This window comes from Microcaecilia unicolor, chromosome 2, assembly GCF_901765095.1.
Source record: "Microcaecilia unicolor chromosome 2, aMicUni1.1, whole genome shotgun sequence".
In the NCBI taxonomy this organism is placed as follows: Eukaryota; Metazoa; Chordata; class Amphibia; order Gymnophiona; family Siphonopidae; genus Microcaecilia; species Microcaecilia unicolor.
Genome location: NC_044032.1, coordinates 190,492,245 through 190,508,993, shown reverse-complemented (window position 1 = coordinate 190,508,993; position 16,749 = coordinate 190,492,245). Strand labels below are relative to the sequence as shown.

Here is a 16,749-nt window from a genome sequence, read left to right as displayed (position 1 = left end):
ACTTTATAAATTGTCAGTCTTAAAAATGGAGGAAAAAGACCTCTCAGCTAGCTGTGATTTTCAACTGACAGTCTAGACACTTTTCCTATTCAAGGATACCAGTTACTTCATATACAGTCTCATTCATTGTTTCTTTTTTTGGGGGGAGAGAATTTTTACCTCAGTAAATATTATCAAATTCTTAATGTTGTCAGTTATAGACTTCTCTGAAGAGGCAATAATTTCCCATATTGTCTCAAGGGTTATAGCCCCAGATCTTACCAATATAGGTCTCATTTTCTGTAAAGCTTGAATTAACTGAGCTTCTGGTACACTGGTATGGAAAGTGAAAGCAGTTCTCACTAGACCAACTCCACTTGCACCAAATCTTTGCCTGTATATCACTAGTCAGCAGAGAAAAGACTCCTCTACCCACATCAGCTTCATTCTCCCTCATCACTCTAGTCAGATTCTACAGCCTGAAAACTTCTGTACAAGTTCCTCCAACAGGAGCAAAGAAGGGCACCCCAGGCAAACCCACCTGATCAGTGTCACTGAGTCTACCAGGGCTAGTGATGGAATGCAGTCTTGGGGGGGGGGGGGGGTCAGAGATATTTATTTAGTTTAGTTGCTTAACTGCCTCTCAGTTGCCTGACCATCAAGGAAGTTTGCAGGTCTAAAAACAAAGAATAAAGCAACAGCTGTACAATATCTCTCTCATAACTCACCATCATAATGGCAACAGTCCTAAGGAGAGACAATAAAACCTGCTTCCTTTGGAATAGAGAGTTGCTTGGGGACAGAAATTTACCCACCTGTACCCACAAAGATCCATTCCATACCCACCCTTCCTCACAATTAATCTCCTCCATTCCCACTGATACCCACAGGAGTTGACACACTTGCTCGCTACCCTCTGTTTCTTTTCAACCCCACAGGCTCCTGTGGTTTTTTAGATAGTATTCACTATTCAACCAGTGAATGTTCCATGCCTTAGTCTGGTGTTCTGGCTGCTTCTCTGGGCATTCCAAGCTTCATTCTGGCACTCCAACTGTCTCTGTCCAAACATTCCAAGCCTCATTCTGGTGCTCCAATTTTCTCTTTCATTGCATTCCAAGCCTCATTCTGGAGTCACCAAAAATTTTAGCTACACTCCCAGGGGAATCCCATGGCAATTTCTTCCATCCCTGTGGGACGCCAATGTCAACTTCTTCCATCTCTGTGGGAATTCCATGGCAAATTCTTCCATATCTGCAGGAATCCCACAGACTCCTGCAATCCCCATTCCCATTCCCATGAAGCTCTCTACTTTGGAGCCTACCTATCATCAACCCTGAGTCTGAAAACAAGCCAGCTCATTTTCGAAAGAGAAGGGCACCTATCTTTCGACACAAATCGGGAGATGGGCGTCCTTCTGTCAGGGGTGCCCAAATCGGCATAATCGAAAGCCGATTTTGGGCATCCCCAACTGCTTTCCATCGCCGGGACGGGCACAGTTCCCGGGGGCATGTCGGAAGGGTAGCGAAGGCGGGACAGGGGCATGCCAGGGCGTGGTTAAGAGACGGGCGCCCTTGGCCAATAATGGAAAAAAGAAGGACTTCCCTGGCGAGAATTTGGTCCACTTTATTTGGTCCCTTTTTTTCAGGTCAAAGTCCCAAAAAAGTGCCCGAACTGACCAGATGACCACCAGAGGGAATCGGGGATCACCTCCCCTGACTCCCCCAGTGGTCACTAACCCCCTCCCACCCTCAAAAAAACTTTCAAAACTTTTTTTGCCAGCCTCTATGCCAGCCTCAAATGTCATACTCTGGTCCATAACAGCAGTATACAGGTCCCTGGAGCAGTTTTAGTGGGTGCAGTAGACTTCAGGCAGGCGGACCCAGGCCCATCCCCCCCCCCCCAGCTGTTACACTTGTGGTGGAAAATGGGAGCCCTTCAAAACCTACCCGAAACCCACTGTACCCACATGTAGGTGCCCCCCTTCACCCCTTAGGGCTATGATAGTGGTGTATAGTTGTGGGTAGTGGGTTTTGGGGGGCTCAGCACCCAAGGTAGGGGAGCTATGCACCTGGGACCAATTTGCAAAGTCCACTGTAGTGCCCCCTAGGGTGCCCGCTTCGTACCCTGGCCTGTGAGGGGGCCAGTGAACTATGAATCCTGCCCCTCCCACAACCAAAGGCCTTGGATTTATTTGTTTTTGAGATGGGCGCCATCGATTTCCATTATGGGGGAAAAACGAGGGCGCCCATCTCTAAATTCAGCAATCTCAGCATTTAGGTCGAGATTTTGGCGCCCCAACCGTATTTTCGAAATGAAAGATGGACGCCCATCTCGTTCGATAATACGGTTGGCCCCGCCCCTTCACGAAGCCAACCTCGGAGATGGGCGCCCTTAGAGATGGGTGTCCCCGGTCGATAATGCCCCTCAAGGTGTCACTGCTGAGTGAGACTCTGTTCCTCAGGAGTAGAGAATGACACAGGGACAAAGTTTGTCCCCGTGGGTTCTGTCTCTGTCCCCACCCATCCCTGCAGGTTCTATCCCCACAGGCCCTGTCCCCATCCCTGCAGGTTCTTTCCCTTTCCCCACCCCATCCTCATCAGCAGAAGCCTCGAACACTTATGATTTTATATTTAAATGTTTTTATTAAAGTATAACATGGAACAATATGCTGTGCAACTGTTTGTAAATCACAAATAGAAAACAATAATAAAAATGAGCAACTTGTCGTCTTAGAAGATGTGCTGGTAGCAGGAATGTACAGGTTCCCCCTTGCAAATTTTGCTAGTTGTCGCCAGCATGTTTGCTTGTTTTTCCAAAAAATCAAAATATCGTTGTCTGCATCACTCAAACATAAATAACAGTCCAGTTCATTAACCAGCTTCAAAGTGGAAAATGATACGAGGACAAAGAGCTCTTTCCTCATCCCTTCCCCGTCCTCACGGGCTCTGTCCCCGTCCCTATCCCTGCGGTTACCGCGGGTTCCCATCCCTGTGTCATTCTCTACTCAGGAGCAGCCTCCTCAGCATCCACTGGAAAGCAGAGGCCAGTTCAAGAATCTGAGCCTCATATTCTGAATGCTAGAAAACAGCATTTGTCACTGAGCCACATGACCAGCCTCTCAGGCCAGCCTTTCATGTCTTTAACAATTAACAGATTTTAAAAGTAGCTTACTGCTCACCATGTGTTTTTCTCATTTGTTTTAGATCGCAATGAGTGCCTGGAAATTCCTAATGTTTGCAGTCATGGCATATGTGTGGACATGCAAGGAGGTTACCAGTGCATCTGTCATAATGGTTTCAAAGCATCTCTAGACCAGACTATGTGCATGGGTAAGCAAAGGAAATACTTTGATCTATATAAATGATGCTACATCTAGAAAATGTGAAGTGTTCCTCTAATAGTTTATTCTCAGGGATCAACTAAATATATCATAAGAATTGCCATACTGGCTCACATCAGTGGTCCATCATGTCCAGTATCCTGTTTCAAGATTGGATAACAGCTGTCTATTATTAACCACTATTTTTCTGACCACTTAGAGGGATAGTGAGCCCTGTTTTTTCAGGAGTTAGAATTATGAACATTACTTGTCCAGAAACTCTTATGAAACTGGATGTTTTCCAAGACACATTCAGATATCTAAAACATTTATAAGAAAATATCTGGAAATGGCAGACTTGTGAGTAAAGAGGCAAAAGTTGTTTAAAAGATAGATTAAGGGGTCCTTTTACTAAGCTGCGGTAAAAAGTAGCCTGCGGTAATGTAGGCGCGTGTATTGGGCGTACGCCGGGCCAGTTTTTACCGCATCTACAATGGGACAGGATAAGGGCCTGAGGTAAAAATGAAATCAGCACACGCCTAAAATCGGTCTGAGCCCTTAACGCCACCCATCGATCTAGTGGTAAAGGCTCACGCGCTACATATGCAGTGACCGGTTGGTGAGCGCCAAGTGCCGATTTTCCTCTCTCCCGAGCCACCCACTGATTCTCCTCTCTCCCCTGCCCCCCCCCCCAGCCACCCTGCAATTCTCCTCTCCCCTGCCCCCCCCTCCAGCCACCCAGCGATTCTCCTCACTCCCCTGCAGGGCCGGTCTTAGGGCGAGGCGACCGAGGCGGCCGCATAGGGCCCCGCGCTCAAGGGGGCCCCGCGCGGCACGCCTGGGGTCGCCCCGCCTGCTGCTCCCACCCCCGACAATCGATCGCTGTAATGTAATAAAATTGAGAAGCGCCGAGTAGCAGGCAGTGCCTCGCGTCTGCCCTGCTAAAAATCTCCTGCACGTTGTCGGGCCGGCCTTCCCGCATTAAGTCCCGCCCTCCTTTGAGGTAATAGGCTCTTCCCGCATTAAGTCCCGCCCTCCTCTGAGGTAATAGCCTATTACCTCAGAGGAGGGCGGGACTTAATTCGGGAAGAGCCTATTACCTCAGAGGAGGGCGGGACTTAATGCAGGAAGGCCGGCCCGACAACGTGCAGGAGATTTTTACTAGCAGGGCAGACGCGAGGCTCTGCCTGCTACTCGGCGCTTCTCAAGTTTTTTTTTAAGTTAGTGGGTGCAGCAGGGGAAAAGAGTTGGTAGGTGGGTCGGGTCAGGGGGGGGGACTCAGATGTGAGAAGGGTGTGGGATGGGGGTTCTCAGTTGGGGGGAGGGGGTAAGGGGGACTCAGATGTGAGAAGGGTGTGGGATGGGGGTTCTCAGTTGGGGTAAGGGGGACTCAGATGGGAGAAGGGTGTGGGATGGGGGTTCTCATTTGGGGGGAGGGGGTAAGGGGGACTCAGGTGGGAGAAGGGTGTGGGATGGGGGTTCTCAGATGGGAGAAGGGGGCTGGAACTGGGGTTTGAGAAGGGGCCATATGGGAAATGGGGGCCATGCATGGGGCTGGTGGGAAAATGGGGCATGCGTGGGTCAGGTGGGAGAATGGTTCTGGGGCTGAAAAGGGGGGGGGGCTCTAATACAAGACATGTGGATGAAGGGGGCTGGAACTGGGGGCTGAAAAGGAGGGTAGGTGGGATAAGGGGTCTAGTACTGGGACTGGATGCTGAAAAGGGGCAGGGGCTGAAACTGTGGGTACTGGGGGCTGAAAAGGAGATAGGGAGAAGTGGCTGGGGCTGAAGCTTGGACTGGTGAGAGAAAAGGGCTGGGGACGGGTTTGAAACTGGGGGCTGAAAAGGGGACAGGGAGGAGTGGCTGGGGGCTGAAGCTCGGGACTGGTGGGAGAAAAGGGCTGGGGCAGAAACGGGGGACTGGTGGGATAGTGGGGCTGGAACTGGGGGCTGAAAAAAAGGGGCAGAGAGAGGGGCAGATCCTGGATGGAAGGGGGAGCGAGAGGGAGGGCAGACCCGGATGGATGGGAAAAGGAGGGTAAATGGTGGATTGAAGGGGCAGAAAGAAAGGGCAGACAGTGGATGGAAGGGATAGAAAGGGCAGACAGTGAATGGAAGGGGCAGAGATAGATGTGCACGGAAGGGGCAGGGAGAGAGGGCAGACATTGGATGAAGGGGACAGCAGAGAGGGCAGACACTGGATGGCAGAGAGAGAGCGAAGACAGATGCTGGATGGAAGGAAGACAGTGAAAAGAAGATGAGGAAAGCAGAAACCAGAGACGACAAACTGTAAATAAAATATATATTTTTATTTTTTTGCTTTAGGATATAGTATTGTAGCTGTGCTAATAAATGTTTATAATAGAACATGTAAATAAGGTAATCTTTTTATTGGACTAATTTTAATACATTTTGACAAACTTTCAGAGAACAAAGCCCCCTTCCTCAGGTCAGGATAGGATACTGTAACAGCTCTATACTGTATTGACCTGAGGACGGAGGTTTTGGCCTCTGAAAGCTAAATGTATTAGTCCAATAAAATGCTATTATTTTATTTTCTATATTTGTTTTATTTCTATTTGTTAATTTGTAAAGTGGTGATTGGTATTTGTTAGGTTTTTTTTCAAATTTACATCTGTTGTCTTTATATTTTGCACAGTACTAGGGCACATTTTCTGTTTCTGTGGTGTTGTATTGTATGCAGAGTCTGGCATCTTGGGGGTTCAGTTTAATTTTTGTCTAAATAGAAAGTTTAAATATTACTACTTATTCTATAGTGGATTAGGGTTTATCTGTGTTTGTGAAAAAGACATGGTTTTCAGTTGGCATTGACTGTGTAGGATCGACAAGCCCTGGAGCTGGGGGCCTTGGAGCTCGGAGGGAGGGGTGGCCGGCTCTGGAGCTAGGGTGGGGGTGGAGCTAGGGTGGGGCGGAGTTAGGGTGGGGCAGGGCTAGGGTGGGGCCCTGTCAAATAGACCTGCATAGGGCCCCGCACTTGCTAAGACCGGCCCTGCTCCCCTGATTACCTCCGTCGAAACGGCCGCGTTATTGAAAGCTCTGCCCATCTCTAGCCTTCCCTTCGAGTTCGTTCCCTCAGAGTCCCGCCCTCACGGAAAGAGGAAATGATGTCAGAAGGCGGGACTATGAGGGAACGAACTCGAAGAGAAGGCTGGAGACAGGCAGGGCTTTCAATAACGCGGCCGCTTCGACAGAGGTAATCAGGGGAGTGAGGAGAACCACTGGGTGGCTGCAGGGGGGGAAGGAGAGAGAAGAGAATCACTGGGTGGCTCGGGAGAGACCTGCGAAGTGACGCATGCACAGAACGTCGGTCAAAGCTCATTTATATAGTAGGATGTGTTAGTAGAAATCAGCACGTATGCATATATTATAAATCAGCACCAGCAAGAGTGGAAGTGAAGAATGTTGCAAATGACCAAGGCAAACAAGGAGTAAAAGCGTCCAAGAGTTTATTTGCCAAAAAGAGACACAAAAGACCCTACACAGGCCGTGTTTCGACACAAAGCCTTCCTTAAGGGTCATAGCAGTGCAAATAAAGTGAGTTTTACAGGTATTGTAAGTGGGGTAAAAGCAGTAAGAATGCTGGAATGATATGCACTAAAACATGAAGATGGGCATGCCGATTCCTCCAACCGTCAGCTAGGCATGATGCAGAGAGGCAGTAGTATAGTTTCAAGTGTGATTTATTTATGCCCATTGGCACTTTTTAAATGTTGACTGTGATATCAGCATATAAGACATATAATGCATATCATTCCAGCATTCTTACTACTTTTTCTCACTTACAGTACCTGCGAAACTCACTTTATTTGCACTGCTACAACCCCTGAGGAAGGCTTTGTTCTGAAACATAGCCCGTGTAGGGTCTTTTGTGTCTCTTTTTGGCAAATAAACTCTTGGATGCTCTTACTCCTTGTTTGCCTTGGTCATTTGGAACATTCCTCATTTCCACCCTTGCTGGTGTTGTCTGACTGTTTGTGGAATCTGTGAGAACCCCCCCACACACACACACTTCTCTATATATATTATAAAATCTACACAAGTGTGGTGACTCCACCCCTTCTCCAGCACGTCTCCATCCCCAGGAGAACCTACATACATATTACATAAAAGTAGGCATTATGGGCTCCAATTCTGGAACTAGGCGACTCCAGTTAGGCATGCAAATGCCAATTCTATAACGGTATCTTTGCACCAAGATGCCGTTATAGGATACTAGATGGTGATATCAGGCAATATAGGCAGTTAACACTATCCACTAAGTGTTAATATTCAGCAGAACCATTCCTAGCCGCTTAAATAGTGCTGAATATCATCAGGTAAGTATTCTAGACATAAATGGGAGCTCCTCCCCCCCCCTCCCCCGTATGCCCTGCTCATGCTTTTCTGTCTCATGCACTTATATAATACCGATGAGTGTTCTGCAAGCACTTATGTGCACTTAAGTGTTAGCACCAGTGGCATAGCTACGTGGGGCCACGGGGGCCTGGGCCCCCGTAGATTTGGCCCTGGACCCCCCTGCCGACGACCCTCTCGACCCCCCCTCCCGCCACCAACCCTCCCCCCTCCCCGCCGCTGTTGCCGTCGCCTACCTTTGCTGGCGGGGGACCCCAATCCCCGCCAGCCAAGGTCCTCTTCTTCCGGCACAAGGCTTCGTTCTGTTTCTGAGTCTGACGTCCTGCAGGATGGTGGCGAGGGGTTGGGGGGTGGGGACTACAATGGCAGGGGGGTCGGCGCCACCAGGGGGGGGGGCTCAAATGTGCCCCCTCACCTCAGGCTCTGGACCCCCCTCCCGCCGAAGTCTGGCTACTCCCCTGGTTCTCAAATTTAGGTGCCTTGTTATAAAATGAGGGGATTAGGCAGCAATTCTACAACTGGGACACGCGGTAGATGCTTATTCAATAGCAGAACCTGGGCTTCTCACCGCAGAACACTATACACCTCCCTTGCAAAGCAGACCAGGAGTACAGAAATTTCTTTATTAATTGAGACCCAACGTGGCCACAGTTCACCAAAATGACTGCATCAGGGGTTGAACAATACACAAATCTGGGGTAAAAATATATGTACCCCAGCTGACAGTTGTATGTGCATGATAGCAATCAGTAGTCTCCCTATCGTGGGAGAGAGAAGAGAGGAGACTGTTGTCCTTTTTCCAATTACTGTTTCATGTTTGGATTTACAACTGTCAGAAAGGGTACATATATTTTTTTTAATCCCAGATTTGTGTATTGTTCAAATCCTGATGCAGCCATTTTGATGAAATGTGGCTACATTGGACCTCTATCAATAAAGAATTTGCTAGACTCCTGGTCTGCTCTGTGTTCTATTTCTTGCTGTTTGTTGCAGACCTGTATAGCCTCTGTTATTGATACACCCCCCTGGCAAATTCATACCATGAGGTCCTTTTACTAAGCTGTAGTAAGCACTAATACATGGTTACCGCAGCTAAACAGGGCTTACTGTGGGGCATGCTCACACATCACACAAAGTTCCAAATGTGTGCAAGGGGTGTGTCTGTGGAGTGGCTAGTGGGCGGTTTTGCGCTCATCAGTTGGTGGATCCACCTTACTGCGCACTAACTGATTAGTACAGGATTAGTGCGTGATCCTTACCGCCTACAAAATAGGCAACGGTAAGTGTTAATGTCTGTACAGCAATAGTGACAGTGCATGGCCATTAATTACGCAAATGGAAAATAAGCCATTCTAGCCACAGAAAAAGTGGCTTCTGTGCATGGGAAAGACACACTTAAGGGCACACTGAGGCCACTTTTTGCCACAGCTTAGTAAAAGGGCCCCTTATATAATTATCAACCATAATAACGTAGTAGATGACAGCAGAGAAAGACCTGTACGGTCCATCCAGTCTGCCCAACAAGATAAACTTATATGTGCTACTTTATGTGTATACCTGACCTTGATTTGTATCTACCATTTTCAGGGCACAGACTGTAGAAGTCTGCCCAGCACTAGCCCTGCCTCCCACCACCAGCTCTGCCACCCAATCTCTGCTAAGCTTCTGAGGATCCATTCCTTCTCAACAGGATTCCTTTATGTTTATCCCACGCATTTTTGAATTCCGTTACAGTTTTCATCTCCACCACCTCCCGTGGGAGGGCATTCCAAGTATCCACCACTCTCTCCGTGAAAAAATACTTCCTGACATTTTTCTTGAGTCTGCCCCCCTTCAATCTCATTTCATGTCCTCTAGTTCTACCGCCTTCCCATCTACGGAAAAGGTTTTTTTGCGGATTAATACCTTTCAAATATTTGAACGTCTGTACCATTGTTTAGCTGTGCCCCCTTCTCTTCGTGCAGTAGGCAATTCAGCATTGTGTTTTGTGGAGCTATCACTATATGTGATCCTTGGAAGGATTTAGCAGAGAAAATGTACAAATGCGATGTTTCTGAAGTCTTCCTTAAATATGCAATGTTTGTGAGTTCTAGGGAAAGACAGAAATGTTTCCTTTTTTTTTTTTCTTTACCTACAAGTGAGTTGTCTTTACTTCCTGTATCGTTCTCCCTATTACAGCATTTTTTCCCACCAAGTATCTAATATTTCTGTATTTCTTTTCTTGATCATCATTTCGCATGAGTCTGCGACTGAAGTGTTTTTCTCTTCTTTCCAATTGTTCGAACTGACATTACAATAAGAGCCCCTTTTACTAAGCTGCGTAGGCGCCTACGCATGCTGGACATGCGCCAAATTGGAGTTACCGCCCAGTTACTGTGTTGCCCTTGCGGTAATTTCAATTTTGGTGCGCGTCCGCTACACGCGCGTCTACCCCCTCTCTCCTCATCCTTCCATCCGTTTTCCCTCTTTATCTCCCCATCCTTCTGTCTTCCTCTTCCCTCTTTCTCTCCATATCCTTCCACTCGTCTACCCCCTCTCCCGATCCTGCCATCCAATATCTACCCCTCTCCCGATCCTTCCATCCGTTTTCCCTCTTTATCTCCCCTCCCTTCTGTCTTCCTCTTCCCTCTTTCTCTCCATATCCTTCCATTCGTCTACCCCCTCTCCCGATCCTGCCATCCAACGTCTACCCCCTCTCTCCCGATCCTTCCATCCAGTGTCTCTCTCTATCCCCTTCCTTCCATCCAGTGTCTCTCTCTCTACCCTTTTCCATTCATCATGCCCCCCTCTCTCTCCCCATCCTTCAATGTTTCTCCTGCTGTTAGTTTCTCTCCCTACCCTTCCTTCCAGCGTCTTCCCTCTTTCCCCCCCCCCCCCCCATTTTCTCCTCATTTTCAGCAGCTTTTCCCTTTCTCCAGGACTCCAGCCCTTCTCCATGTCCCCTCCTTCTCTCCCCATCATACCTGCCTAGTGCCTCCCGCTCCCCCTTCCACCAGGTATTAATTTGTTGGCCACTGCTGCTTCTCCTCTTCAGCAGCAGCGCCCCGAAAGCAGGAATCAGCTGGGAGACACCACGCAGCTGCAACCGCATTGGAGCCCCCAGGAGCGTTGGGCAGGAACTGCACCAGAGAGATAATCACCTGACAGGGGCCGGCCCGCACACGAGAACTGCAACAGACCAACAGGTGGAACAAGCGCGGGGCTGTTCAGTAGCAGTTTTCCTTCAAGCATGGGCTGTCTGCACTGCAACCGCTCCTCTCTATCCCTGGAGCAGAGCAGGAAGTCGATGTCAACTTCCTGCTCCTCCAGGGGCAGAGAGAAGAGCGGCTGCAGTGCAGACAGCCCATGCTTGAAGGCTGCTATGGCCCGCTCTTGCTTCTTTACATTTTTTGTTTTGTTGCACGACTCGTGCTGAAGAGGAGACTTTCCCGCTTTGGCGGAAGTGCGGGAGATGACCCACCAAAGCGGGAGTCTCCCGACTTGGCAGGTCTGGGTCTGTGTTGGGTGAGCGGGCGGGCCTCGGGCCTGGAGGGAAAGTGGCTACGTTTCGGGGGGGGGGGGCACTGCCCATGGGCGGGGAAGGTCACACAAGCCTCTTATACGGGGCGCCTATGGTGCTAAGTTATTTTTCTTCTATACTGGTGTAATATTTTCAATGATGCCATGGCTGGTAAAAGGGGTGTGTCTAGTGTGGGGGCAGAGCCATAGTGATCCCGCCTCTGGATGGGTAGGGGCGCCGACTAATAGACTGCAGGAGGGCGCTAGAAACCCTAGGGCCGGCCCTGCCAGGAAGATTTATAATGCTGCTCTGAGCTTATTTAGAGAGGAGTTGTGAAAAAGTAGTTTCTGTTTTGGTACAAATGTGTTCCTTATTGCAGATGTCGATGAATGTGAGCGGCATCCATGTGGAAATGGAACTTGTAAAAACACAGTAGGATCCTATAACTGCCTCTGCTATCCAGGATTTGAGCTCACTCACAATAACGACTGTATGGGTAAGTGCCTAAAAAATGTTTCTTTCTCTGAGGTCTTTCTATACTGCATGGAATGGATTCAAGGCAAAGAAAAAACGCTCAGAAAAACAGAGCAAATTAGAGTAATGATGCATATCTTTGTGAAAAGAAAGTAGTAAGGGTCTCTTTTACTAAGGCATGCTAGTGTTTTTAGCGCACTCTAATATTTAGGGCACGCTAAAAACGCTAGCTCAGCCTAGTAAAAGACCTCCTAAATTACTTCATCAGGCTTACAAGTAACAGTCATGCCATAAATTGAGCTCTTATCTAGGGTATGCTGGAAATTGCCTTTTTGTTCCTCTCAAGATATTAAGTTTCAACTGGACGCTAGGCACTTTCAAGGCAAGGTTCCGCGTTAGGAGTTACGGACCAAGAAAGGGATCTGGGTGTCGTTGTCGATAACACACTGAAACCTTCTGCTCAGTGTGCTGCTGCGGCTCGGAAAGCGAATAGAATGTTGGGTATTATTAGGAAAGGTATGGAAAACAGGTGTGAGGATGTTATAATGCCGTTATATCGCTCCATGGTGCGACCGCACCTTGAGTATTGTGTTCAATTCTGGTCACTGCATCTCAAGAAAGATATAGTGGAACTGGAAAAGGTGCAGCGAAGGGCGACTAAAATGATAGCGGGGATGGGACGACTTCCCTATGAAGAAAGACTAAGGAGGCTAGGGCTTTTCAGCTTGGAGAAGAGACGGCTGAGGGGAGACATGATAGAGGTATATAAAATATTGAGTGGAGTGGAACAGGTGGATGTGAAGTGTCTGTTCACGCTTTCCAAAAATACTAGGACTAGGGGGCATGCGATGAAACTAGAGTGTAGTAAATTTAAAACAAATTGGAGAAAATGTTTCTTCACCCAACGCGTAATTAAACTCTGGAATTCGTTTCCGGAGAACGTGGTGAAGGCGGTTAGCTTGGCAGAGTTTAAAAAGGGGTTGGACGGTTTCCTAAAGGACAAGTCCATAAACCACTACTAAATGGACTTGGGAAAAATCCACAATTCCAGGAATAACATGTATAGAATGTTTGTACGTTTGGGAAGCTTGCCAGGTGCCCTTGACCTGGATTGGCTGCTGTCGTGGATAGGATGCTGGGCTCGATGGACCCTTGGTCTTTTCCCAGTGTGGCATTACTTATGTACTTATGTACTCTGTATTTATTCTTTCCATTTATAGAGTGGGTCCTTCACTGGGTAACCTTAAAGAAATTGCAAAAAAACTCAATCCACTCAGAAAATAATGGCTAAGCTGATATGTGCTTTTGAATAAAAGTTCACATTTATTGTGGTGAACTCCCCAATTTAAAAGTATAAATAACAAAAAGATTCAAAAGGGCTGCATTTTGATTAAAATATTTAATCATGATTAATTGCAATTAATTGCAGAGTCCAAGCCTGCCAGCATCTTCCCACCGCCCCCCTCCCCGACTATGTCCAGCCTACCAGCATTTCATTCTTCCCTGTGTCAAGCTTGCCAGTATCTTATTTCTGCCCTGTGTCTATCTCTCCCTCACTCCCCTCTTGCTCCCCTGTGTCCAACATCTATCCTCTCTTCCCTCCTTTTGCCACCTTCCCTATCCAGCCTGTCAGCAACTTATTTCTGCCCTGTGTCCATCTCTTCTTCCCTCCCTCTTCCCCATCCCCCAGGTCCAACCTTTCTCCTTCTTTCTCCCCCATCCCTCCCTGCTGGGTTCAACATTGCACCCTCTCTTGCTTCCTTCCCCTCTGCCCCCAACTTTGAAAGTACAGAGGATCAGGCAAGAGGGGGAAGTGCAGGGAGAGATGCCAATTGCACCACTGACATGGGTGGGGGCAATTAATTTTATTAGCTGCAATAAAAATTTTAAATCACAGATAATAACACGTTAATTGTGGTGTTAACAATGATTAACGTGCAGCCCTAGTGTTAACTTAATGTCCACATTTATCATCTCTTGCAGAGATCAGAAAAAACTGTCCCTTTTTATGTAGTCAAGTAGACCATGACCTGAACCTCTCTGGTCCTCTCCCTTTTCTTTTCTGTGGGTCTAAGACTGGGTACACCATATTCCTTGTTCATTTTCTGAAAAACATATACTCCAAAACAGTATGTTACTTGATTTAAGCTCTATGAGCCTTCTACTCCAAACCTAAAATTGATGTACAAAAACAGACTCTCTTGAGGAAAGGTACCAGTGGAAATTTTATATCCCCCTCCCCTCCCCCCCCCCCCCCCCCCCCCCCCCCCCCCCCCCCAAAAAAAAATAAAAAAATAAAAAATTGCAAAACACTCAATTTGTCTCCTTAGTGTACTCTTGGGATTCACTATGGTCTGGTCCTTCATATAGGTCCCACCAGACTCTGAAGAAATAATATTAGTTGTTTTATGTTGCTTAAATCTTTTGGAGGCTCCGGTTGAGTCTCAGTTGGCTTCTGCTGCTTTTTTTCGTTCCCTCTACACTCTATGCACCAACTGGAACTTCACTCATAGACCTCTCCTAGTTCTGCGCTCCACCTTTACTTCTTGTTACTGCTCTTAGGCTAGTCAAGCCAAGCTGCAGCCAGCCTGGGGAAATTATTCTCTATTTACATGGCCTAGCCAGTCATGATAAGAGGCAGCTCCCTGCTGCTCCTTAATATTCTGGATTCTCAATAGGCTCCTTCAGGTTTACTCTATGGAGTGCATGTGTTCCCACCCAAAAAGTCTCTAGCTCCCTGAGTTCAAAGCTTTATAATTCCCTCCAAAACAATAGATGGGAACAGCAGTTAGGAGTGTGGGACCCCTAGGCCCATCCTACATGACATCCTCCTTAGCTATTTCCCTTTCTCTCTTACGACATTGATTGTTTGTGTGCTGAATTGTTGTATGTTTTTATAGACTGTTGTACGCCACATTGAGCTTGCCCATGGGTGGGAATATTGTGGGATATAAATGCTATAAATAAATAAATCACCTTAAACACACAAGCAGATTAGTAGCAGGCTCCAGGTTGTGCCTCTCAAGAAAAAACAGAGGGACAAGTTGGTATCGTGCTACACATTTATTACCTCAATCCAACCCACAGAATCTCAAAACAGAGAAGTAACGTTAAAAACAATATAATGGTGATGGCCAACTGGCAGCCCAGTTTTGGGAGGCCCACCAGGTGGACATTATAGTCAATAAGTGTGGGGAAAAAGAGTATGCACCAGTTATAGAATCGTGCCTAGCACCGATGTTTGCACCCAAGTCTGGGCGCCAGACATACACCTGCTGAAATGTGGTGTAAATCCTGGTGCCCAAGTTGGATTCACTGACCCATAATTCTGTAACACTGCGCGTAAATATTCAGAATACCCCTGACTCACCCATGGCCATGCCCCTTTTTGGGTTACACGCTGTGGGTTTTAGGTATCTAGGGCTAGATTCTATATATGTTGCATAGGTATATTCTCTAAAGTATGCCTAAATTTTATAGAATAGACTTAAATTTCCATGTAGTATATAGAATACGCACTGAGCACCTCTCCGTGCGACCAAATTTAGTCGTGGCCATTTACGCCATGTTTTACTTGGCGTAAATCCTGATGCCTAAATTAGGCGCAGAGCGAGTGTTTTCTATAACAAGACACATAGATTTTAGAAACACCCATGCCCCACCCATGACCTTGCCCCCGTCCAACTATGCGACTTAGATTTTAGGCGTACCAAATTACAGAATAAGCTTAGCGAGTGGTGCGCGTAAATCTTAATGCCAATTACTTCTGGTAGTTGCTTGTTAACATCTAATTGACAGCACTGATTAGCTAGTTAACCAATTAAGTTACATGCATTGTTGTAGAACACACGTCTATTTCCAGCCTCTGAATCGCGTTTTACCAAATATAAGCCTGGCTGCTGTATTTTGGGCAGTTTGTAGTTTCTTAATGAGTTGTTCTTTGCATCTTGCGTAGAGTCCATTGCAGTAGTCTTCATGGCTTAGTACAATTGATTGTATCAAGCTGCAAAATATTTTCCTCAGGAAGTATGGTTTCACGTGTTTGAGTTTCCACATTGAGTGGAACATTTTCTTGGTTATAGAGTTAACTTGGCTCTCAAGTGAGAGGTTATGGTCGATAGTAACGCCAAGGATTTTCAGGCTGTGTAAGATAGGGAGGGTGTAGTTTGGTATTCTTATAGTTGTGGGTTTGAATGTATTGTTTTGGGATGAGAGGATGAGACAGTGTGTTTTAAGAAGGAATTATGCAGTACTATTCTAAAATGAGAATGAGATTTGCTTTCCATGCCCATTAGTGGTTGAACTGTCCCTCATAAGCAGAATTTGCCCTGCTCTGTTCTGTCCTGCCATGTGTTTTAGGCACTATGAGGCCGATATTCAGTCTGCAGGAGGCAGGCCTAACTAACTCCCACGGTCATCGGTGAGACCTGATATTCAATGCTGGGCTGTTTCCGGTGACCAGCATTGAATATCTGGTTTCATTTTGGCTGGTTTAAACTTAACCGGCCAAGCCAATATTCAGCGCCCTGGTGATGCGCTGAATATCAGCGGATAGCCAGTTGTATCACTTGATATAACCAGGTAGCTGTTAAGCGCTGACTGGGAATACTCAGCGGAAGATAACCGGCTATCTCTTGCTGAATATTCACGGATAGCCATTCCTAGCCGGTTAAATAGCGCTGAATATTGAGGGGGGGGGGGGGGATTCTGTTGTTTATTGATCTTCATACTGTGCCCTAAAGGTTTTTCAGTGATGTTCTCATGCTCTTATTTCCCAACAGATATTGATGAATGCAGCTCCTTTGGTCAGGTGTGCAGGAATGGGCAGTGCTTTAATGAAATTGGCTCCTTCAATTGCTTATGTAATGAAGGTTATGAACTTACCCTGGATGGCAAAAACTGCATAGGTAAGCATAAAGCAAACCAGAGTATACCATTTTAGTCACTTAAAACAATTCTTCCTTTTGTGGTCAACAGGCTTCACCTTCCAACTCCTGTGACAGAATGGATATCCTAAAAGGAGCGAACATCTCTTTAGAAACCAGGACCTGTAGTGAGAAACTTTGAGTCCTGGAAAAATGTTTGCCCATGCCATTAAAATAACT

At 47.0% G+C, this 16,749-nt stretch overlaps 1 protein-coding gene across 1 annotated transcript in view; it reads left to right on the top strand.

The window, feature by feature from the left end:
- Positions 1-16,749, top strand: part of FBN2 (fibrillin 2) — a 526,098-nt gene that overhangs the window by 355,018 nt on the left and 154,331 nt on the right. Inside the window, 3 exon segments of the mRNA XM_030191959.1 lie at positions 3,183-3,308; positions 11,550-11,666; positions 16,426-16,551. Coding sequence (XP_030047819.1) covers positions 3,183-3,308; positions 11,550-11,666; positions 16,426-16,551 — 369 coding nt within the window.